At 50.5% G+C, this 25,533-nt stretch overlaps 1 protein-coding gene across 1 annotated transcript in view; it reads left to right on the forward strand.

Moving 5' to 3' along the window:
* The window catches only part of LOC140407835 (ankyrin repeat and SOCS box protein 18-like), a 69,951-nt gene extending 51,477 nt beyond the window's left edge, over window positions 1-18,474 (forward strand). Inside the window, exons 2-5 of the mRNA XM_072495076.1 lie at window positions 1,425-1,692; window positions 12,094-12,598; window positions 14,423-14,536; window positions 17,293-18,474. Coding sequence (XP_072351177.1) covers window positions 1,425-1,692; window positions 12,094-12,598; window positions 14,423-14,536; window positions 17,293-17,478 — 1,073 coding nt within the window. The 3' untranslated portion in view covers window positions 17,479-18,474. The remainder of the gene's footprint in view (window positions 1-1,424; window positions 1,693-12,093; window positions 12,599-14,422; window positions 14,537-17,292) is intronic.
* Window positions 18,475-25,533: the final 7,059 nt, after the last annotated feature.

Below are 25,533 nucleotides of genomic sequence, written 5' to 3' on the forward strand. Positions count from 1 at the left end.
AAAGCCTCAGCTACCTCTGAAATCTGCATATTAAAGTAAGGCTTACTACCTCACTCTAATATGCAGATTTGCTCAAAAGTGATCCCGCCCATTGTGGCAGGATTCAAGGCACAACTTCTCACGAGATTGCGTTGAATCTCGGGAGGCGGTGTGAGCCGGGTAGACCGGGAGCCGGGTCCCCCGGCTTTAAACGGCCACGCTGCGCCGCGGTGAGCTGCTTTTCCAGCGCAGCGTGGCCGGTCGATCACGCCCAATGGGGCAATTTAGCATGGCCAATCCACCTAACCTGCTGATCTTTGGACTGTGGGAGGAAACCTGAGCACCCGGAGGAAACCCACGCAAACACGGGGAGAACGTGCAGACTCCACACAATCACCCGAGACGGTAATTGAACCCGGGCCCTGGCGCTGTGAGTCAGCAGTGCTAACCACTGTGCCACCGTGCCACCCTGAAATAGGCTCCAAGGGCATGCTGGCCCACTCCTGTTCCTATGTACTGATCGGGTGCGTTACCATGGCCACTGCAATGGCACTCTTCCAGGATTGATTCCCAGTGTGCACGGATTCAACTAGGGCTGGACTGCTCGCACTCAAATGAGTTTCGTTCTCATTTGGCAGAGCGCATAGATCTTGGAGAATTTTGGAGATTGGCAGAGATAATGGAGCAGGTGAAGTCATGAAGAGATTTGAACACAAAGGTCAGTACAGATTTTGAAAATCGAGGCATCAGTGAACCAGTCACAATGGCGATCACACCATCAATCATCACGCAAACTCACACATGGAAGCACTTGGGTAATTCAATTATGGGGTGTCAGTGGCGTGGTAATGTCGCTGGTCTAGTAATGCAGAGACCAGGGGTGGGATTCTCTGTCCCGCCACACCCATCCCGGCAGCCGGTCAATGGGGTTTCCCATTGTGGTCACCCCCACGCCGTCGGGAAATCCGCGGGCGTGATGCGCTGCCGGCGAAGTGGGGGATCCAGCCCAGGGAGAATCCCGCCCCATGAGTTTAAATCCCACGATGGCAGCAGGTGAAACTTCAATTACATTAATAAAATCTGGAATATAAAAGCTAGTCTCAGTAACGGTGATCATGATTGTTCTAAAAATAAGCATCTGGTTCTTCAGGGAAGGAAATCTGCTGCCCTTACCTGGTCTGGCCCATGATTCCAGACCCACAGCAATGTGCTTGACTCTGAAATGGATGAGCAAGCCACTCAGTTCAAGGGCAATTAGGGATGGGCAATAAATGCCAACGTTGCCAATGCCATCCCCTGAAAGGATAAATTTTAAAAAGAGAGCACCTAAACATTTAACATCTTTTGCTGTGAGCAATCCTAGAAGTGAAGGCAGAGGTGGTGTAGGGGTAGGGGCCACTCATTCTCACGAGGATTAACTCTCTTGCTCTCTCGTTATGCTGCAGGTATCTGGTCCCTGGAGTATAAGCAAGAGCTGACCAGCCCATTGTGCATCATTGCGAGCCACGGTTACACCGAATGCCTGCAGTACCTGCTCCAACGGGGAGCCAGGCCCAATATGATTGTGGGGACCAAGAGCGCGCTCCACATAGCCTGTGTGAAAGCGCATGCGGACTGCACAGAAGTGCTACTCGAGTACGGGGCCAACCCCAGACTGCTGACAGAGGAGGGACTGACCCCGCTGCACCTCTGCGACACCACACAGTCTTTCCGGTAAGTGATGTTGGTTGGAGCGTGTTGCATCACCGTAGTGCAACATGGTGACACATAGAGGGTTAAAAGGAAAACAATTCTTACATTTAAATGATCCCGAACCAGACCCCAACAGTGGCTAGGATTCTGAACATAAATCCCAATATTTTATTTCAATTTTGCAAGACTGTGAGGAAAGCATAGGTCGCTCCAGGAGTGATTTTTAAAAAATAATTTAATTTAGAGTACCCAATTATTTATTTCCAGTTAAGGGGTAATTTAGTGTGGCCAATTCACCTACTCTGCACATCTTTGGGTTGTGGGGGTGAAACCCATGCAGACATGGGGAGAATGTGCAAACTCCACACGGCCAGTGATCCAGGGCCAAGATTGAACCCAGGTCCCCACCCTGTAGGCAGCAGGGCTAACCCCTGTGCCTCTATGCTGCCCCTGCTCCAGGAGTGATTTCCCACAAAATAGGGAAATGGACATAAAAACAAACATTATTACTAACACAGTAATATAATATCTTCAACATCACACAAGACAATAGCTTACAATTACCCCTTAAACAATGATAATCAATATCGTGACACAATAACCCTTAACTGCTATCTTTATTTCCACAACAAAACCAGCTCAGGTTCCAACCCACAAATCCACTTTTCAATACAGTTAGCAGATTCAGGAATTCTTGCTGTGAAGAGATGGCTTGAACATGCCACTTTGAGAAAGAGAGATCATTTGAGACTGCTTAAAGGAAAGATACCTGACACCATCAGAATAACGCAGAATCTCTGGCTGTATTCTTCAGAAAAACGTTCTCAGCTCACCTTCCAGCCAAAAACTAACACTGAAAACACCAATACCTGACTGCTTCAGCCCCTAGCTCCTCCCATTAACTACATCATCTTACAATCCAAAAATAGCTAGGTGGATTGGCCATGCCAAATTGCCCCTTAATTGGAAAAAAAGAATTGGGTGTTCTAAAACTTAAAAAAACACCTACATCATCTCACTAAGCTGAACACAATATTTCTAAATATCTATTCCTGAGAGAAACTTCCTAATATAAATAAAAGTCCATTAGCCCAAAGGTTTATGATGCTTTAATTGCACCTGTCTCCAACAAGCCACCTGTCTAAACTAACAGGGGGAGCTGTGAATCAAATACATTGGTTCAACAACCTGCCCCTCGGTTCAATTCAAGGTCTGGGTCTGCAGTCACCACACGAGCATCCCATTAAACAAGATGTTAGACAAGGCCACCCTGGACCTTTACTCAACAGGGTCCCTCCAGGCGCTGAGTGGGGACCTGTCTGAGATCTCACGGACCTCGGTGTACAGGTGCATCTGTGCCATTACAGAGGCCCTAGCAGCTCAGTACATCTACTTCAATGTGGACTGAGCCCACCAGGCTGCCCAGGCAGTGGGGATCGCCGTCATCGATGGGATGGCCCGTCCAAGGGGTGATCGACGGGATGCATGTCACCCAATGGGCACTGGCGGATAACAGGCCCCTCTACACAAACCAAAAGGGGTTCCACTCAATGAACGTCCAGCTAGTCTGTGACCATCAGCTTTGCATCATTCATGTTTGCGCCCGATACCCGGGCAATGTGCACAATGCCTTTATCCTGGCACACTCGACGATTCCTGACATGTTCGAGATGCCCCACTGTCTAGGGGTTTGGCTCCTGGGTGGCAGGGATCCACTGCAGTCGTGGCTGATGAAACCAGTTGAGAGGCCACAGACTGATGCAAAGACCCGCTACAACGAAGCCCATGCGGCAACCAGGGACCTAATCGAGAGGTGCTTTGGCCTCCTGAAGATGCGGTTCAGGTGCCTTGGCCGTTCGGGATGGACCCTCCAATATGATGCTAAGAAGGTCGCCCGCATCGTGGCGGCCTGCTGCATCCTCACAACATCGCACAGCAGAGGGGTGATGTGCTGGAGGAGGAAGAGGAATACAGGGGAGGGGGAGGGTGGGCAGAACATGGGGCCCAGGCAGGCCCGGGAGGCCACAAGATGTGTGCGTCAGGGCCAACACACACAGGACGCTCTGATCGCCTCCAGGTTCACCGACTGGTGGGGGGTTACTGGCCAGGGGCATGGACACCGCATCCCACCCCCTCACTCTTCCCCCCCCCCCCAACCTCCCGCCTTCAATCCCCTCCGTGATACATACCAGCTGCACTACAGGGTGTGGGCCAATTCCCAGGGTTTATGGGACGGAGGATGATGACAACCCGCTCTGTGGTGAGCTCTGATCTCCGCATCGTTTGACAACGTCTGACTCCTGCCCACTGTCGCACTTTCCACCATCCACCTGGGTGATCCCTGCATGCGAAGAGGCCGTTCCATCACACGGTCCCATCGAATCCCTGAGGTGATGGTAGTGGGGACAGTCGGGGGGGGCGGTGCGCGTGGGGAGCCCAGGTCACCCTCCACGACGCCCATTCCTCGCCCATCTTCTGGCCAGCCAGACGTCACTGCCATCTGATGGAGCACCTAAACAGGTTCTAACAGTGGTAACAGGTGTTTAATGTGAACATATATTTACAGATCTGTGCCCTGGCCTGTATAGCTAAACTGTGCCTGGCACCCCTGCCAAGATAACTGGTGTCTAACATTCTGGCCTTACAGGCCTTAACACTACATCTAGGTACAGCAGGAGTGGAGGCGGCCTGATGTAATTCCTGCCCTGCGACCTGAGTCCCCATTGGCAGGCGACCGGGTGTGGATGGGCCCAGCTGCTGCTCAGGTATCTCAGGTAGCGTGGTGCCGCCCTGTTCCGCCACTGATGCTCGGGGACAGGAGGGGGAAAGTCCAAGGTGCTACGGTGTTCCGGCACCTCCCCTGCGGGAGTCACTGGCACGGGCGCCATCACATCGTCGTCCTTCAGGGTGCCCAATGGCCCCCGGGCTACTCCTACGAATGGGGGGTGCGAGTGGAGCTATCCCCTGAGGCTCCCCTGCCACCTGGTGTTGCCAGTCCTGGAGGCCCACTCCGGTCTCGACCAGGGTCTGCACGCTCGCGGCCATGGAGCACAGGGAATGGACAATCTCTGTCTGGAATTGTGTCACATCAGCCAGTGACTGCGCCATCTACCTCTGGGACTGGGTCACCTCCCTCTGTGTTTGCGCCACATCCGCCAGTGCCTAGGCAATGCCACCGACGTTCCCAGCCATGGTCTGCTGTGACTGGGCCACACTCAGGAGCGCCACTGCGATGTCCAGGTGGCTCGGGCACATGGTCGCCTGTGAGATGGCAGTCCTGCCTTGAGCTTCGGCCAACACCTGCACAGAATGCCCCAGGCCTTGGACATGCTGATCCAGAGCCAAAACCATTGCCCCCAATGCCTCCACCACGGATGCCTGGGTGGCATGCATTGTTGGCATCACCTCCTGCTGCTGTATGCGGTTGCACTTCTCCAACTGCACCTGCAGGTGCTGGACGCTCGCCGACAAACCCTCACGTAGTCCCTGGCTCTGCGACTGCATCTCCACAATCGATGGGACTGTCTGTTCCAGAAGCCCGAAGCCCATCTGGATGACAGCTAGTCCCTGGGGTCGGCCTGCCCTCCGACCATCCGCCCCCTCGTGTGTTCCTCCCTCCACCTGCTGTACTGGAGCAGCTGCGTGGTGCGCACCAGAGAGTGTCCCAGGAGCCTCTTCACTAAAGTGCCCAACCGAGGTGAGTGTCTCTGGGACGGTGGTGGGTGTTGGAGATAGCTGTGACGGGAAATCACTGTCATCCTCCGACCCGAGCTCCGGGGTCTCCTGAGTCTCGGGCGGAGGGCTGGTGTCCGAGCTGTGCTCGTCGCTGCTCGGCTCACTGGCGGGGGGAGGGGCCAGAATTGCCACAAGCTGGGGGTGGGGGACCCCAGATTGACACGCCTCATCACCAACAGGTCCTATAAGATACAAGACAAGACGCATGATTAGACCGTAGGCCGGGTGTGTGTGGGGATAGTGAGGATGAGTTTGTGGGTGGGGGGGGGGGTGGGGGTGGTATAGGGTGAGGATGGGTGTTGGGGTGAGGAAAATGTGAGAGGGAGGGTGGTGTGGGTGTGGTGTTGGGGTTGAGGGTGGAGATGAGGGTGATGTGGAGGTGAGGGTGGGGGTGAGGATGGTTTGGGGGTGGTGTTGAGGTGATGTAGGGGTGAGGGTGGTGCTGGGGTGAGGTGGTGTGGGGGTGAGGTTGGTGCGGAAGTGAGGGTAAGGGTGGGGTGAGGGTGGTATGGGGTGAGGGTGGGGTGGGGGTGAGGGTGGTGCGGAAGTGGGGGTAAGAGTGATGTGAGGGTGGTATGGGGGTGAGGGTGGGGTGGGGGTGAGGGTGGTGCGGAAGTGGGGGTAAGAGTGGTGTGAGGGTGGTATGGGGTGAGGGTGGGGTGGGGGTGAGGGTGGTGGGAGGGTGGTATGGGCTGAGTGCGGGGTGGGGGTGAGGGTGAGGTTGGTGCGGGGGGTAAGGGTTGTGTGGGGGTGAGGGTGGCGTTGGGGGGAGTTTGCACACGTGGCATGGGAAACTGCAACTAAGCGGGGTCTCATTCCTCGCCCGTGGCCGAACTGCCTCCCGGTGACCTGCCTTTCCTCCAGCCCGCCGATCACGTCCAGGGCCCTCTGCTCTGCCACAGTGAGGGGCCACAGATCCGGCGGTCCCCCTCCTGGCTTCTCCCGTTCCCGGGGGTGGGGTGGGGGAACAGAAAATGACAGTGTTAAGCAGTCCAACGCATGCAGCCCAGAGGATGGGTTAGCTGGTGGCCTCAGTGACCAGGCAGCCGGTATAGGTGCCGACTTGTGGTGCAGGGTGGGGGGGGTTACTAATGTGTGGGATGGGGTTTAGTGCCAGGGGCACAGTGCCCCCCTACTCACCCTGGCCGCCCTGAGGAGGTCATGCAGTTTTTGTTTTGTAAAATATTTTATTCAGGCATTTGTGATTTTACAACCGTAACAGTAAACCATATACAAACAACTATAAACATAGTGCAAAGATCCTCTACCTCCCTCACAGGTCCCACCTTCTATACAGTAATCTGGACTAAGTGAGTTCTTTCGAGATATCTGAGACCTTCCCCTCTCCCACCCATACCCTAGAAATTACCCTATCTTGTATCCCCCGTGGCGGTAGGAGCGGGAAAGCTGGAACCTGCCTTCGCAAGAAATCGCAAATCTGCAGATACCTAAACCCATTCCCTCCCGTCAACTCAAACGTCTCCTCTAACCCCCTCAAACCGGGGAAGCTCCCATCTATAAACAAATCTCCCATCCTCCCGATCCCTGCTCTCTGCCAACCCCCCAAACCCTCCATCTAGTCTCCCTGGGGCAAACCGATGGTTGCTACAGATTGGAGCCCAAACCGATGCTGCCTCCGCTCTCACATGTTTCCTCCACTGCCCCCAGACTCTCAGGGCAGCCACTTACCACCGGGCTTGTGGAGTACCGGGCCGGCGGGAACGGTAGAGGTGCCGTGCTCAATGCCCCTAAACTTGTATCCTTACAAGATGCTGCCTCCATCCACTCGCGGGGTTTCACCCGCCCAGACAAAACCGGAGATCACCTTATTTATCTGCTTGAAAAAGGCCTTTGGGATAAAGATGGGGAGGCACTGAAAAACAAACAGGAATCTCAGGAGGACCATCATTTTCACTCTCTGTACCCTCCCCACCAGTGATAACGGGAGCATATCCCACCTTCGGAAGGCCTCTTTCATTTGTTCCACTAACCGGGTCAAGTTTAGTTTATGTAGTCATGCAGTTTTTTGAGGCACTGCTGGCCGGTCCGGACGGCGTTGCCCACGGCACTGACCGCCCCTGCCACCTGCGCTCAGGCACGATGAACGGCTGGCGGCCTCCTTCCCGGGCTAGGATACAGGGTCCTCTCCTCCACCAAATCCAGGGCGGTCTCCAGCTCGGCACCCATGAACCTTGGTGTGCTGCTCTCCTCGCTGCCATCTTGTTAGCTGCCTTTGCACTATGTATTAACAAAAATCTATCAATCTCAGACTCACAATTAACAATTGAACTCGCAGTGGCTGCTATTTTTGGTTCCAAACTTGTACCACACTTTGTGTGTGGAACTGTTCCCTCATTTCACCCTGAAAGGTTTGGCTCCAATTTTTTTTTATTTTTAATTTATAGTAGCCAATTATTTTTTTCCAATTAAGAGGCAATTTAATGTGGCCAATCCACCTAGCCAGCACATCTTTGGTTGTTGGGGTGAAACCCACGCAGACATGGGGAGAATGTGCAAACTCCACATGGACAGTGACCCAGGGCCGGGATTCGATCCGGGTCCTCAGTGCCGCAGTCCCAGTGCTAACCACTGCGTCACATGCTGCCCTTTTGCTCTAATTTTAAATTGTATTCCCTAGTCCGAAACTCTGCAGCCAGCGGAAATAGCTTCTCTCTATCTACCTTACCTTTTCCCTTAATACTTAAAACTTTGCCAGTCGTTCTGGGTAATCTGTACTACACTCCCTACAGGACCCTGTCTAACCTTCCGAAAGTGTGATGCCCAGGCCTGCTCACAGTGCTCCAGTTGTGGCCTAACTAGGACTAAGTTAGGCCTTAGGCCTAACTGGAGCGTGACATCATAGTCCTCTGGATGGAACGTCAGTATTCTATTAGCATTTGTTTTAATTTATTCAAATTTTTGACATTTTTACAACAAATAAACACAATCCCAACGCCACCCCCACCCTCACGACTCCATCACCCCAACACCCCCCCACCCCCCCCCCCCCCCCCCCCCCCCCCCCCCACTCCCCCTCATCCAACCCTCTCAGAGCAAATTTCATCTCTTCCAAGTATAGGAACTCAATTCGATCCCCGGCCAAACCGAGGAACGGGGGGGGGGGGGGGGGGGGGGGGGGGGGAAGCTCCAAATCCTCATGTAGAACCTCAGACATGTTGCTGAAAAACGACTCCCAACATTTCTCCAGTTTCGAGCAAGAGCAGACCATATAAACATGCATTGTGGGGCCCCTCTCACACTGGATGCAGAATCCTCCACCCCCTCAATAGCTAGCTTATCCTTGCCTTCAGACAGTGTGCCCTATTCACCACTTTTAATTGAATCAATCCCAGCTTCGCACACGAGGTTGAGGCATTAACCCTCCACAGCACCTCGCACCATCATCCCTCCTCGAACGCCAACCCCAGCGCCTCCTCCCATTTGACCTTAATCCTTTCCATGGGCACCTTATCCTCCTCTATGATCTGACAGTAAATCGCTGAAACGACCCCACCCTCCAGCCCCATCACCGACAGCACCTCCTCCAACAACGAAGAGGACGGTGCCACTGGAATGTTCAGGAAGACCTTGCTCGCGAAGTTCTGCACCTGCTTCTATCTGAAGCCTTCCTTGCATTGGAGCCAAAACATCACCCCCAACTCCTCCAAGCTTGCGAACCGCCCCTCCAAAAAAAATCATTCATCTCCTTCTCCCTCTCTCCTCCCATCCCTGGAACCTCGCATCCATCATCCCTGGCTCAGACCCATGGTTCTTTCTTATCAGCATTACCCTGGAGTCTGCCCTCAACATAAAGCGCTGTTGAAACTGCCTCCAAATTTTCCGTGTGGCTACAGCCATATACTACCCGAGTACTTCCCTGGGGCGAATGGTAGTGGGGCCATTGCCAGACCCACAAGCCCGAACCTTTCTAAGAACCCACCTCCATCCGCACCCACAAAGTCTCCGTCTCTACTCAGCAGCCCTGCACCTTCTCCGCATTCTCCCTCCAGTAATAGTGTGACAGGTTCGGAAGGACCAACCCCACCCCGACTGCTATCCCCTTTGGAGCACTGCTTTCCTCATCCTGGCCACCTTCCCTGCCCCCACAATTTATGAGACCAGCCTGTCCACCCCCCTAATGAATGGTTTTGCCAAAAGTCCAGCAGGCACTGGAACAGAAACAGGAACTGTGACAGAATGTTGATTTTTACTGCCTGCATCCAACTTGCCAGCGACAAGGGGAGACTGTCCCCTCTCACCAAGTCCTCCTTCACCCTCCCCACCAGGCCTGTGAAATTAAGCTTACACAGTTGTGCCCAGTCCCACACCACCTGCACCCCCTAATACCTCAAATGAGTTGTCACTACCCGGAATGGCAACCCTCCCACCCACGCCCCTGGAGAAGACACCACAAAATATTCACTCATCCCCAAATTTAACTTATACCCTGAAAACACCCCAAATTTCCTTAGCAACCCCATTATATCCCTCACTGATGAGCCCGGGGTCTGAGATGTACAGCAGCAGATCGTCTGCATAGCGAGACACCCTGGGTGCGGATTCTCCACTCCCGCGCATGTTGGGAGAATCGCCTGGGCCACCAAAATTTTCCGGGACGCCGGTCCGACGCCCTCCTGCGATTCTCCCAAGCGGCGGGAACAGCCCGGTCGAGTTCCGCGGGCCGCAGGCCGGAGAATCGCCGGAGACACCCAAAATGGCGATTCTCCGGCACCCCCGCTATTCTCAGGCCCGGATGGGCCGAGCGGCCAGGCCAAAACGGCAGGTTCCCCCCGGCGCCGTCCACACCTGGTCGCTGCCGTCGGGAACAGCGCGCGAACGCTGGGGGGGGCGGCCTGCGTGGGGGGGGAGGGGGATCCTGTACCGGGGGGTACCTCAAATGTGTGGTGGCCCGCGATCGGTGCCCCACTGATCGTCGGGCCGTCCTCTCTGAAGGAGGACCTCCTTCCTTCCACGGCCCCGCAAGATCCGTCCGCCATCTTCTTGCGGAGCGGACTTAGAGAGGACAGCAACCACGCATGCGCGGGTTGGCGCCGGCCAACCTGCACATGCGCGGGTGATGCCAGTTATGCGGCGCCGGCCACGTCATCCATGCGGCGCCGCCTTTACGCGGCGACAAGGCCTGGCGCGTGTAGATGACACGGCCCCGAACCTAGCCCATTGTCGGGGCCTGAATCGTTCGGGATTGGGGCCGTTTCGTGCCGTCGTGAACCTCGACGGCGTTCACGACGGCGCGGCCACTTCGGCGCGGGGGTGAAGAATCCCGCCCCTTATGTCCCCCCCTCCACTCACTATTCCCTTCCATAAGTCCAAACCCCTCAGCGCAATGGCCAAGGACTCAACCACCAATGCGAACAGAAGGGGTATTCCTTCCAAATTCCCTGAAATATTGGAAAGTTCCAGTAGCAATTTTTAAAATAAATTTAGAGTATCCAATTATTATTATTTTCCAGCTAAGGGGCAATTTAGCGTAGCCAATCTACCTACCCTGCACATCTTTGAGTTGTGGGGGTTGAGACCTACGCAGACACAGGAAGAATGTCCAGTAGATTGAAGTCTAATTTGCCACAGCTCTGTCCATTCACTTCACCTGTTAGATCTCTTTGCAATATCATGCTTCCATCAATACCATTCGTAATGTCACTGTGTCTCTCTGTCCTGTCACCTAGGTCATATCTAAATACGAGGAATAGTTGAGGCCTTAACACCAATCCTTGTGGGATACCACTGCTCACATTCTGACAATCAGTGAGCCTGGCCAAATTTATTTCAAATTTTGAAATTGGTCCTGCTTCAGTAATGGAAATATATGATGCACTTGGAGTTAATTCATGCACAGTTTTGATACAATATTAATGGTAACAACTTACACCTCTGTAGCATTAATATCCTGAGATACTTCACTGGATTGTGATCAAATAAATGTGATATTGAGTTGCATAAGGGAGATGGTGTTATGGTGATAATATCACTGTGCTCGCAATCTAACAGCTCAGGCTAATACTGCAGGGACAAGGGTTCAAATCCCACCAGGGCACGGCAGCATGGTGGCACAGTGGTTAGCAATGCTGCCTCACGGCGCCGAGGTCCCAGGTTCAATCCCAGCTCGGGGTCACTGTCCGTGTGGAGTTCATTCTCCCCGTGTTTGTGTGGGTTTTGTCCCCGCAACCCAAAAAAGATGTGCAGGGTAGGTGGATTGGCCACGCTAAATTGCCCTATATTAGAAAAAATGAATTGGGTACTCTAAATTCTTTTTTTTATTTTAATTTTAAATCCCACCAGGGCGACTGACATTCAACCAATAAAATCTGGTATAACACTCAGTTCAGTATTGGTGACCGCGAGGTTCCTATTGTAAAAACCCATCTGGTTCGCTCATGTCCTCAATGGCTTACATGTGAGTTTTAACTGCCCTCTGCAGGGTCTGGCAGTTCCAGGGCAATTAGGGATTGGCAACAAATGCTGGCCTCGCCAGTGGCGTCTATATCTCATGAAAGAATAAAGAAAATATTAGGCTAGGTGACCAAATGATTGGTCAACAAGGTAGGTTTTAAGAAGCATCTTGAAGTAGGGAAGGGTGGGGGGGTGGACTTTAGGTCGAAAATTTCAAAGCTTGGTAATAATGAAATATGGGAGTAATCCATTCTCAGTTTCCTACCCTCCATCTAGGTGTGCGAAACTACTGCTGAAATATCGCGCAGATGTCAACCAGTTGACTGAGGAGAATCAAGAGAGCCCCTTGCATATAGTGGCCAGACGGGGTCTTCACAATCACATCCACCTCTATCTCAGATACGGAGCCTCTGTGAACATCCTGAACGTCCACCAGGAGTCACCGCTGGGCTGTGCCTGTGCGAGCGCATGGCAGCTGGAGGACCAGGAAGGCTATCTCCAAGTGTGCAAGGTCCTTATCACGCACGGCGCCAACGTGAACTCTGTAGACAACGAGAAGCGGAGTCCACTGCACAAAGCTTCCAGGAATGCCAGCCTCCAGCTGGTCCAACTGCTTTTGAGGCACAACGCAGACGTCAACGCCATTGACTACAACGGGTGCTCTCCTCTCGCCAACGTGATCCAGACTGCGCCTTTCAAAGAAAAACTTAAACCTCAATGCACCGTCCAAACCTTACTCAACCATGGGTCCCGCAGAGTGTGGCCAGCTGCCTTTCCCAAGGTAACAGTCGGTGCCATGTGCACCTGAGGCCCACAAAATGGAGCCTACACAGAGATGGGCGGCCATGATATAGAAATCTAAATTAGGTGGAGCACAATGGCTAATTTGGTCTATCAAATGCTTGTCCCATAACTGTCCCATCATGGCATCTTCACTGCAACAATTTAAATTTATAAAGCGCCTTTACTGTAGTAAAATGTCCCAAAGTGCTTTACAGGTAAGACAGTGAACAGAATTTGTCACCAAACTGCATGAGGAGATATTAGGTCAGGTGACCAAGCGCATGGACAAAGAGGTAGATCTTAAGGAGCGCCTTAAGGGAGGAAAGCTAGTTAGAAAGACAGAGAGGTTAAGGGTGGAATTCCATAGCTAAGGGCCCAGGCATTTGAAGGCATGGCCACCAATGGTGGAGCAATTACAATGGGGGATGCTTAAAAGGCCAGAATTAGAGGAACGCAGGTACCTTGGAGGATTACAGGTTTGGAAAAGATTACACAGATAGGGAAGAGCAAAGCCTTGAGGCATTTGAAAACAAGGAAGAGAATGTTAAAATTGAGGTGTAACCAGGCCAAGAAGTCAATGTAGTTCAGCATACACAGAGGTGATGGATCACAGGAACTTGGTGAGAGTTAGGTGCAGACACTAGTACAATTACTTTCAATGTATTTGTCTCTATTATCTTGCATTTTAGATTAATCAAAACATGATTCACTCGTTGATGTCTTCTCCGTATCTCAAACTTTACTTTTCACCAACTAGCTAGATACATTGGCCCAGTTATCAGCAGTCTGCATGGGAAGGCCTCCATTTGAAGAGGTTGTGGTGTTTGGCTTAGTAGACTACCATGTTATTGTACTGAAAGCCTGCTCTCTCAGGGCTGACACTCTCCGACTCAAATGCCCTTTAAAAGGAACCCACTGATACCAGCTCCCGCCTCCAGATTGTGCCCATCGTACGCAATTGGATGAATAGAGCAGAGATGGCTGAATAATTGGTTACCTCCCCAAAAATGCTGAAGCACGTCACACTCCGACACCAGTGTCGTCAGGCCCAGAAATAGTCCCAAAGCCAGGAACTGGGTGATCTCGTTGAAATCTTGTTCTGTGTGTGCATACTAAGGGAAAGGAAGACCTGCATTTCGAAAGCACCACCTCAGGACATCAAATATGGACTTTTGAAATGTAGTCACTGTTGTAATTTAGGAAGCGCAGCAATCAATTTGTGCACAGCAAGATCCCACAAATAGCAACCTGATGATTATTGACTAATCTGGGGGGGGTTTAAGACTAATGGTTGTCGGATAAATATCGGCCAGGGAGACATTCATTGCTCCTCTCCAGAATGTCACCTCGGTTTAACATTGCATCTGAATGGCAGCAACTCCAACAGCACAGCACTCGCTCAGTGCTGCACTGGGAGTGTCAACCTGGATTATGCAAACTTAGAAAGGGATTTGAAGCACCAATGTTCCGACTCAGAGGCAAGAGGGTTAACCCATTCAGCCAGGGCTCCTTTGGGCAAGATCAGACTGTGATATTTTCTGTCGCACTGAAATCGTCAGCCAAGGTTCACTGGCTCAGTTCACACACAAAGAATAACTGTCTAGGCGAGAAAGTGAACTGTGGTTGCTACCAATGGAACCTAATGTGATAAAGTATCTTTAGAAAAGGAGGGAGTGCAAATTATCTCTGCTTCCTGTAGCACAGTGCCCTACATTCCACAGGGTAGTGGGGTGTGAATAATGTCTGAATTTGGGCAAGAAATAGGTAAACTGATAGCTTTAAAATATTGCAAAGCACTTTCAAAAGGTTGTTTCCTTCCTAGGTCCTGAGAAGTTGTGCCAGCTCGCCCAAGACCATCGAAGTCTTGTTCAATTCATATCAACAGATTCCCGTGACTGAGGAATGGATGGAGGCAGTCCCAGAGGAGCTATTTCAGGTAACAATTCATACACAGCTCTCTGATTAGACTGGTGAAAAGAAAGTCCAGGAATCTTGCAGCAGAGAAGGAGGCCATTCTGCCCATTTTTCCGATGCTGATTCTCTCAAGGAACTGCCCAACTTGCCTTTTGTGCTTGTTACATGTATAGAATTTACAGCACGGAAACAGACCCTTTGGCCTCACCTAATGGCTGTGGTTATGCTAATGAGCATCCTTCCGGCCTACTTTTGTGCACCCCACCAGCATCTCCTTCTATTCCTTTCTCCTCAATGCATTTATCCAGTTTCTCCTTGCAAGCTATTCAACTCAACTGCTCCTTGAGATCCACATTCACTCCATGCTCAGAGTAAAGAGGTTTCCCCTGTATTCCCTATTGGTTTTATTGGTGATTATCCTGATATTTACAGCTTCTAGTTTCAGACTCTCCTACAAGTGGATCCTTGTACTACATCTTCCATGTACTACTTCACTACATCTACCATGTTCATTTGAAAGACCTCTAACAGCTCACTTCTCGGTCTTCTCAAGAAAGTTGCTCTTCATTTATTGGCAGGGTTTTAATCTTATTCTAGATTGTGGGTTGTAGGAATGTACCTACCAGTGCTGATAGATGGAATGATCTATCGTAGCTTGCTCTTTTCCTCTTTCAGCCGAGGTGTTACACTGGCAACCCTCCAATTCTCTGGCATGACTCCTTATTGCTTTAGCTCCAATAGACATTTAATGAATGATGTAATTAATTGAGGTTTCCCCCTTTCATTCCTTCCATGTATTGTACCCCCATAGAAGGATGCCAATGTCAATCTGCTCCTGCATTGCTGTCAACAGCAGAGAATACTGGGTCATCTTACACTTGGGTCACACAGTGGTTAGCATTGCAGCCTCACAGCGCCAGGGGCCCAGGTTCAATTCCGACCTTGGATGACTATCTGCGTGAAGTTTGCACTTTCCCACAATGTCTGCGTGGGTTTCCTCCGGGTACTCCCGTTCCCCCCCACAGTTCAAAGAAGTGCAGGTTAGGTGGATTGGCCATGCTAAATTGCCTCTCAGTGTCAACAGTTAGGAGGGATTATGAGGATAGGGCAGGGGCAGTGGCCCTAGGTAGGGTGCTCATTCAGAGGGTCAGTGCAGACTCGATGGGCTGAGTACCCTCCTTCTGCACCGTAGGGAGTCTATGATTCTATGATCTTGCTCTCTCCAATCTCCTCTCTCTCCCTCCCCCACTGCTTCCTCATGCAGCATCCTAAATTCCCTTTGTGAGGAATCATAGCCAATTGGATTTGGCTGGTACACCAGATAGCATTTATTTTCCCTTTTCTCCTGTCGAACCCTTTCAGGATTTTAAAATCTCGAAGCAGCCACCTTGAAGAGCATGGATACTAAGAAACAGAATTGGAGGTTGCTCTCTCCTCTCCTGGGAGTACCAATAAAGTGAAGTAGACTAATTAACAAGAGTACTAATCAAACAAATGGACAGCCCTTAAAGGGGCAATGTAATGAAAGACAAGAATGTAAAGAAAACTTATAGAATTAAATTAAAATGATGTTTCTGGGCTGATGAAGAACTTCAACCCCTGCAGTGCCCACTGGCCAGGGAAGGCCTCAGGCATACCAGTGGTACTGCACGCTCCCTCCACTGGGTGTGAATGTCGCCATGGAAGAGGGGCAGGCAGCCGGGCCGGATGAGTAGGTTGTTCGATGTGAGGTCTGGGCTGTTTTGGGGTACCCAGTGAGACACTGTGTTAATACTGCCTACATTCATCCCACATAGGGGGTGCGATTCTCCCAGCCCCACGCTGGGCTGGAGAATCGGCACAACCTCACCACGCCGCCCCGACGCCAGCGCGCGATTCTCCGAGATGCGGAGAATCGGCACCATTTGCGCCGACGCATTTGGCGCGGCACTGGTGCCGGGCCGCCGATTCTCCGGCTCGGATGGGCCGAGCGGCCACGTGGAAACGGCAGAGTCTAGCCGCCGCCGTTCACCCCTGCTCGCAGCTGGCGGGAACTCTACGTGAAGGGTGGGGGGGGGGGCGGCCTATGGGATGGTGAAAAGCGCTCCTTCACCAGGGGGGGGGGGGGCTCCGATGGGGTCTGGCCCGCGATCGGGGCCCACCGATCGACGGGCCGGCCTCTCCCCCCCGCACCTACTTTGTTGCGCGGCCGGCCCATGAACCCCCACGCCATGTTGCGTCGGGGCCGGCGCACTGAAGAAGTTCCCCGCGCACGTTGCCGCAGCCCAACTGCGCATGCGCGGGTTGGCGCAGCGCCCATTTGGTGCCGGGAAGGGAGGCTGGAGCAGCGTGAACCGCTCCGGCGCCGTGCTGGCCCCCTGTGGAGGCCAGAATCGGTAGTCCCTGCGCCCATTTCGCACCATCGTGAAACGCGACGGCGTTCACGACGACGCGAACACTTCGTCTCCATTTCGGAGAATCACGCCCAGGGTCTTAAGAGTCAACAGGGAGGGGCAATTTTTAATCACAAGTCTGGACTGGAAGCCAGCTCAAGTCCAGAAAGTCAAAAGACAGCGTGACAACCAATTGTGCTAACTTTCCATTCCACACGCAATCTGATTTTGCCATTGTGAAATCTATTGTTGGTGCACACCATATCCTGAATATCACTCGGGGTGGAATGGAGGAGGTTTTTAAAGCGTGTCCCAGAAAATGAAACTGACCAAAACACCCCAGAAGCCCTTCGATTAATTGAGAGTAAATATTAACTCTGCTGGTGTTTCTTTTCTCTGTCCTTAGCTGCACGGCCCATTCTACGAGTCCCTGTTTGCTTTGGCCTGCAGTCCTCGCTCCCTGCAACACCTGTGCCGCTTCGCTGCCAGGAAGCTGTTTGAAGCCCAGTGCCACACCGTCATCCCCAGGCTGCCAATTCCAAAAAGTTTGCGGGGATACCTACTCCTGGAACCAGAGAGCCTGGTATATTAAACCTTCTCCCGTCGTCTCATCAGCACAAAACATACCAAACGCAAAACATATAAAGGACCACCTGGAGTCTCCAACATTAAAATTGGGACTAAAAGAGTTAAAATAGGAAGTCAGGTTGTATAACTAGGCTCATATTTCCCTTGTATATTAGGTTATGAGGTGATCTAATTGAGATGTTTAAGATGATTAAGGGAGTTAATATTGTTAATAGAGAGAAACTATTCAGAACAAAAATTAAAGCAAGGGAAGATAGGTAAATGGAGTTAAGATACAGAGTAGCCATCAAGGACAGGCTTACGGGACAGTTTGGCTTTTTTAAAATTCATTCACGAGATGTGGGTGTCACTGGCTGAGCCAGCATTTATTGCCCATCCTTAATTGCCCTCAACCTCAGACAGCATTTAAGAATCAACCACATCGCTGAGTCACATGTAAGCCAGACCAGGTAAGAATTGGCAGATTTCCTTCCCTACAGGCCCATCTGGTTCTTACGACAAGAATTGTCAATGGTTTCACAGTCATCATTAGAACTTTAATTCCAGATTTTTATTGCAATTCATTTATATCCCTATATTGAATTCAAATTTCACCATCTGCCGTGGTGGGATTTGAACCCTATTTTGTCCCCTGGGTCTCTGGATTGACAGTAGCAGGATAGCCATTCAGTCAAGGAGAAATCACAGTGGATGTTTTCCCTGCAGCTGAGGTTAAAGTACTATTCAAGTTGATTTAAGAGGGAGCTGTGTTGTGTGTTCAACCCTCCCGCTGTAGCTGGCATGGGAGGGTTTGATGTGGTCACTCAAGTGGCACATCTTCCCATTCAAGTGGAAAGAGGGAAATATGTTAACCTCAGCATTTGTCACTTCAACAAACATGAATGTAATGTGACAAATGACATGTTTGGGAGTATATGTACTGTAAGCAATATCTGTGCATGTATGTAGCATGTGGTTCAGAGCTGTCAAAATATCAGTATTAAAATGAATTTCCAATTTACATTATAAGTGTAGAACTTCATTTTGCATGATCACAAACACCGTAAGATTTTTAATCATGTGTTGTCTTAGTAAATATAGAGGGGGGAAATATATATTTTGTCTCCTTGTACTTTTAAACAAATTTCTGCTGAATATTTCATTGTTCTGTCTCACCAAAAGGAGAATCTGTCTGATTACAATGTTGTCATATTGCAATGAGTATTCGGGGTCCACCGGTGATCAAGCTATATCGGTGGTGAGTAACCTGTGGCACAGTGGGCTAAACAGCTGGCTTGTAATGCAGAACAATGCCAGCAGCACGGGTTCAATTCCTGTACCGGTCTCGCCGAACAGGTGCTGGTATGTGGCGACTAGGGGCTTTTCACAGTGACTTCATTGTGACAATAAGCAATTATTATTATTACATGCGGCCCATAGGGGTTCTGAGTGCGGTCCACAAGACATTTTGTTGACCGTTTTCTGCTGATTTCCATCCGTGTAGTTTTTTCCGACCGGTATGACTGAAGTGATTTACAAGTAAAGCCTGGGCAAGTGAAGTGAGGTGCATGCTGATTCATCACAACATTGACTGCGAGAGCCCTGTCTCCCTCTGCCTCCAAACAAGTGTAAATACTTGTTTTATTTTTCACCACTTGAAGTTGATGACGGTACTATTAATATATGAATGATTGAGCATTTTCCATAACTTGCTATGAAATATTCGGTGGTATTAAATGCATTCAGTCTTATTCAAGGGTTCAAGTTAGTGAGCAAGCCCGATTTCAAAGTTGGGGCTCACTGAGATGAAGGCAGTCACTGACTACTGGCCTATGTTGCTGTCCATCGTGGCGTCCTTGCCATGCACTGCCAGCCCTGCAGAGGGCGATGAAGTTACAGGATGTCGAGTTGCTTCCAGGTGATCCTTTTAAACAGGCGCAGGCAGAAGAGAGCAAACAGATAATGCACTTTAGGGCGATTAAAGAATTTTCACAACCTTTACACATACACACATACAGATTTTCTTCATTCCTGTCATATTTCAATGGCCCATTGAAGTTATCAGGCTCTGCATTTAAACCTATGACACTTAACCTCATCGAAACTCTTAATTAAAACAAATTCCACTCTTTAAAGAACAGATTGACAAGACAACATAGCATATCGCTATATAGATATATAAATATAGGTATTTGGATATGTAATGCATGTGTGCACGATATATAAAATGTGCTTATACCACTTTTAAGTGATGGACATAGAGGAAAGGATTAGCTAAAAGTTTTGACTGGGCGGTGGCACTGAAAGGTGTTACCTCCTCCTCCTTCTCTCACAGCCACGGATCAGGAATGTGAGGTTACCCCTGTAGGAGTTCCGATATTAACGGCGAGGAGTCCCGATTTCAGTGAAAGAAAACGTGCCAGTGGGAGACAAGCTACAGGGGTAGAATTCCAATCCCCAGTCTGCATCCATTCTGAGCGTCTGGTTAAATACAGGTGTGACAACCCTGACTCCCCAGGTACAAGGTACACAGGGGCCAAAGGGCACGTCCCTCAGGCCAAGGTCGGGTCTGAGAGGGGATGTTAAAAAACAATTAATCCTGCTTTGAAAATGTGCGGCAAGGTCCCTGATCGTCGCCTCCTACAGCCTCACGGTCACTCGATATTTAAGTCACATCCACTGCTGCCTCCGAGGTCAGGGAAATCATCACTGTCCCCCTCCACAAATGACAAAGTTTGCGCCCCTCACCCCCCCCCCCCCCCCCCTCCCACCCCAGCTGATGAAATCCGATCATTTTTAACAAAAGGACTCCAAAACGATCCAGGCAAATTAAACTTGGGAGACATGAGAATGTCTCTAATTGACAAGGGGGTCGGCAGCGTAATGACACCAAACGGCTGGCAGTTTTGTATATCAAAAAAGTAATTCTATTTTATAGTCGCCATCTCGTCTTTCTAATAATGTTTAACACGCCAAGTAAGAGGCAAAACACTTTGTCAATTTAAAATGCATTAGCATTACTATGAACGCCTGACATTACAAAGAATGCAGCAAATTGCAAATATTTTGAGAGAGAATTTTTGATGAGAAAAAAAGCATATTCTCCTTGAACATTTTCTAATGTTATCATAAATCATTAAGACTCCAGTTCCTATATTGATGCGTTTGGGATAATGATTTACAATTTCTAAAGTGTCTGGTATACTATTTGTCTAATGACTGTGCGATTACATTCACTTTTTAAATGACCCATGACTCATTTCATAGTAATATATCGAGTCTATGTGTTTCAATCCGTCATATCTAATTGAATAACACTGCATTTAAAATGTCTCCGCCTGATGATACCACAGCTTTTAAAAAGGTAATGCCCAACTTGGGAGTTTGCACTTTGCACCGCTTCGAACTTCGAATTAATACACACGCGGTGCCAGTGGGGTATCTGGAGGGCAGAGGTCGCAGGGGTGAGGCGGGCATCCGACCACTCTACGTGTGTTTTTAAGGTGGGACAGGTTCCAGAATGAATGAGGGAACCCAAAGTTAACCAGGAAGCCTGGCCCCACCTTACAGAATGTAAAAGAGGAGAGGGGGTTTATTAAATCATCAATCCCCCCTTCCCCCCCCCCCCAAAAAAAAGGACCAGGAACCTACTACATATTATATCAGCAGCCCCAAAATCTCCCTTAAATGAGAGGGTCCTCCCACATTGGGTGTGTTACACTCCCAGACGGGTGGGAACCGGGTTCCTCTGCAAGATAACAAGTCGGGACCCCCCCCCCCACACACACACACACACAAACACAGGCAACCTGTTCACAGATCTATGAAATCATCGTCCCGTTTAAATCTTCATATTTTCCCCTCCGTTCTGGACAGTGAACGTTGCACTTTTCGATACTGACTAGCCTGCCCCAACAAAAGGTTTAATTTCCCCCTATAATGTGATATCGGGGTTTTAATGTCGCCACATGCGTGTCTCCCAGTTGTTGGGATAGACTCCGGTGGCCCTCGTTCCACGCGGGCTACATTACTGCAACTCTGGCCGGCACGCGATGCCCACATTTAGCCGGGACTGACAGAAATAAACAGTTCCTGCCGTTTGAAGACAGGTTTGTTTTGTTTTAAACAAAAACAATAGACGATTAGAAAGTGTTTTCGATTCAGTTAGCAAGGCGCAGCGCTAACTATTGTGAGGAAACGCCTGGATTGTCCACCTCGGATCTGGCAGTGGAGGGGAAACTTTGAAGGTTTGGGTGGGGGGGTTGACTGAGAGAAGCAGTGTGAACGACGGCCTCTCCCGGTGTGTCCCTACACTTTCATTCTGCCTCCCTGTGTGGAGGGCAACTTCCCAGAAGAGCCGGTCAGGTGGAGAGTGGGAGGGCAAACGATAAGAAATAGGAGTAGGCCATTCAGCCCATTGAAACTGCCCCACCATTCGATAAGATCAACACCATTTTACCCTATCCCTTGATCTCTCTTTGATATGTCACAAAAAAAATCCTTTGTCTCTCAGTCTGACATAGACTCAATGAGTCTCCACAGCCTCGGGTAGAGAATTCCAGAAATTCGCCACCCTTTGAGTGAAGAAATTCCTCCTCACCTCAGCCCTAACCGGCCCCCACTCCTCTGCAGTTTACCTCCAGTTTATTACTCGGAAGAGATTCAAGGTTTGAGGTGGGGGCTTTTACGAGCTGGTCATTCGGCGGTGCCCGTTGCATTTCTACATTAAGACGCTGTCCATATCTTTACAGTGGATTTCCATCGAAGGCAGCCCCCCCCCGCAAACGCCCACCAAAGGCGGGGGTCACATTTGGATGTCGAATGTTGCACAAATCTAACATCAAATAAGAAGCGGTGTTTAAAATGTATTGAGTTCACAATAGTGGCACCGTCCCTGACAATTCTGCAGACTTTAAATCCCACACTGACACCTGCGCGATTCTTTTTATAACACATATTAAATAGGGTTGTTTTTTAAGCTCTTTTATTTAGTCTGTCAAGGCCAGTGTGAGTAACTCTGTCAGGTTAGCGCCATGTGTACCCCACCAATTTGAAACGTGTCAGTGGAGCCATCGACTAAATTGAAAAGACAAATTCGGGCTGGAGGAGGAGGAGGGGGGGGGGGATGTCGGAACATCTGCAAAGGTGGTCGGTGCAAACATCACATCTGTTCACACCTGCCCCCAGGTAGTCACAGGGGGCCCATCGGGAGTTTCGATTGCAAAAACATCTTTGAACAACACCGTTTTGTTAAAGGGCCGTTGCAATGCTGGTGTTAGCAAAATGATGCTGGATATTCTCACAGCGAAATCCACCCCCAGCCGCTGTTTAAGAGTCTCTCTTTGCTTCTACCGCTTCAGGGTCGCTGTGCCTGGCCTCTGCACTCTGCCCAATGAAATATCAGGCAAGTGGGTGATTGCCCTGAAAGCGGACGTGAAGTTTATTGGAGAGATACATCCTCTTAATTGTACCTTAAATGTTGTTTTCTGGCGGGGGGTGGGGGGCTTGAGGGGGTTTTGGGTGGGTCTCTGAGCTTCACACTATATTTTAACCTGGCAATTCGTCCCTTTTACAGCTGTTTTTTGCATATCTCTGATCTTTCAGGAGAATAGAAGTTAGACAATTTCAAACCCCACATTTGAAGGAGATAAAGAGGGTCCTCTCCCATTTCCCTGACCAATCCATATCAATTGCAGCCTCTGCTCCCATCCCAGGCACGCTGTGTGTGTGTTAGCATCCAATGTTGGACGGCCCCTTTTCGAATCACTGACTGAAAGCATTGAGGACTATCTCTCTCTCTCTCTCACACACTCTCTCTCACACACAGGGGACCCCCTCATCCCCTCTGCCCAGCTTAGTTCATGGATGGTCAGTTATGTATTTGTCCTGATTTCTCAGTCAAACCCAGGGCCCCTCTGATTTGCAAAAAAACCGATTGAACCGGCCGGCGGAGAGCGCCGATGACTGAGTTCGATTGGTCAGTTCATTGGCGTTCGGCTGGACGTCTTGTCCGGCTTTGGGTCGGACCTGCAGCGGCTGCCCCACACAAACCCACCTCGCCTATCGGCACTCGGTGCCGACAGATCGGTAGCACCTCAGGGCAAATTTGAGACAAACCTCAATAAATTTGCCCCTCAATGAATCCCACCTTGGGAGGGTGGCGAGTTCCCTCGGGAATCGGGGAGGGGTGTTGTCACACACACTGATCCTCCTGCACAGAGAGGGAGGACAGGCAGTGAAGATTCGCAGCCTTCCTTTGGGTGCCGGAGTTCTCTATATTTGATCACACTGGGCTACTTGGTGTGAGCAACTCTTGGTTTGATTTTTAGGAAACTGGCACCTCTGGGTGCTCCGCTCGCCCCCTCTTGTGTGCCGGCTCCCCCCCGTGCCAAATTACACCAGTTCGGCAGATGTTCCCTCAAACATGACCCACCCCAAAGTTGCTAGGAAGCGATAGGGCGCCTCGAAATTAACTCTGTTTCTCTCTCCACAAATGCTGCCACAACATCCTCACAAATCAGCATCCTGGAGGTGTGGGCGTATCCAGCGCTTGCTGTTTTTGATTCCCAGCACCGAGAGAAACATAGCGCCATTCAGCCCCTCTAGCCTGTCCTGCCATTCAATGAGATCATGGCTGCTCTGTGAACGCACTCCATATATCTGCCTCTGGCACATATCCCTTAATATCTTTGCTTAACGGGCATTGGGAACACATTCAATATTTTAGCTCTTATAGGTAGGGGGAGAATTGCACATCTGCTTGGGAAAGGGAGGCCACGTGGGCAAGGCTGTGGGATACGGGCGGGAGAATGGGCCGATTGGCCTCCGCCAGGCCCTGTAGCCTGCCATGAATTGGGGCTTAGCTGTTGCCCCTTCAGGTAGGGCCCGGGGTGTGTGTGGGGTGGGGGGTCCCGACATGTTAATTAAGATGCATTCATCCAGAATACTCTTAAACCGCCACGCACAAGCAGAACATTTCTATGGAGCAAAATCGTGGGTTGTGCAAACTGCTCCCCCTTTGCGCGTGGGACACAAATTCACCCCGAGCTCTGGGGATTATTATTCTTTTTTTTAAATAAAGGCGCTGAAAATTGTGGACGGAGTGAAGCGGCCGGGACACACGGGGTTAGGAGGGGAGAGGGGGGGTGGGGGGAGAGAGAGAGAGAGAGAGCTGTCTCCAAATAGCACTTGTAAGAATAGTTAGTGACAAAATAATGAGACGCCATAAGAATTGTGTCAAGTGGCTGAATGCCACACAGGGACAGCTCCCTCTCCCCATTCTGACTGATTACTCCGTGAGCTGGTTTCCACAGTGACTCCACCCCTGTCATTAGGGAACTAACTGGACCACAGTCACACCCCTCTGGGTCCCCCACACACTCGGTAGGGAGGGGAGGGGGGCTACTAGCCCCACAAATAGTCCCTTCGTCAGGTTTCTGTCCCTGTTAAACGATCGCCTCTTCCACGAAGTGAACACTCCGGGAATCCCCTCGACGATGACATTTTTTGGAGAACATTTACTATGCCCGAACCTCCCGATTGTAACTGTCTGCTGGTGTCCTCATGTCCTTTCGGAGGTAGCCTGTTTACATTTGAGGTTGGCTGCTCTGACACTTCAGTCCAGTCAGTAAATCAGTAAATCGCCTCCGATGTTTATTCGCAGTTCGAGAGGCTCCCAGTCTGTCAGATTGCTTTAAGGTTGGAATCCGGGCCCAGTCCGGTATTTGTTGCTGAAATTTCTCAATGACGTCCAGCATTTCCGGGAACATCGAAATTAATATCGAATTACACCCCCCCCCCCCTCCTTTCAGCCCGAACTCATTGGAATTACCCCCAAACTGCCTGCTCTGGGCATTCTCAGAGGATTGGAGTTGACTATCTCCCCCTTTCCTTTCACACCACATTCCTTCTCTCTTCAATTATCAACTCCCTCCTTTCTCTGTCCTGCTTACTCTGGGTTTTTGTTTTAACCTCTATTTCACGTTTCCCCTCCCCCGGCACCTGCTCTATTCTCATTCCCCTTCTCTCTCTATCCTCCTTTATCCTCTATTCTCACTCCCCTTCTCTTTCTCTCCTCTTT

The sequence above is a fragment of the Scyliorhinus torazame genome, chromosome 2 (genome assembly GCF_047496885.1).
Source record: "Scyliorhinus torazame isolate Kashiwa2021f chromosome 2, sScyTor2.1, whole genome shotgun sequence".
Classification (NCBI taxonomy): Eukaryota; Metazoa; Chordata; class Chondrichthyes; order Carcharhiniformes; family Scyliorhinidae; genus Scyliorhinus; species Scyliorhinus torazame.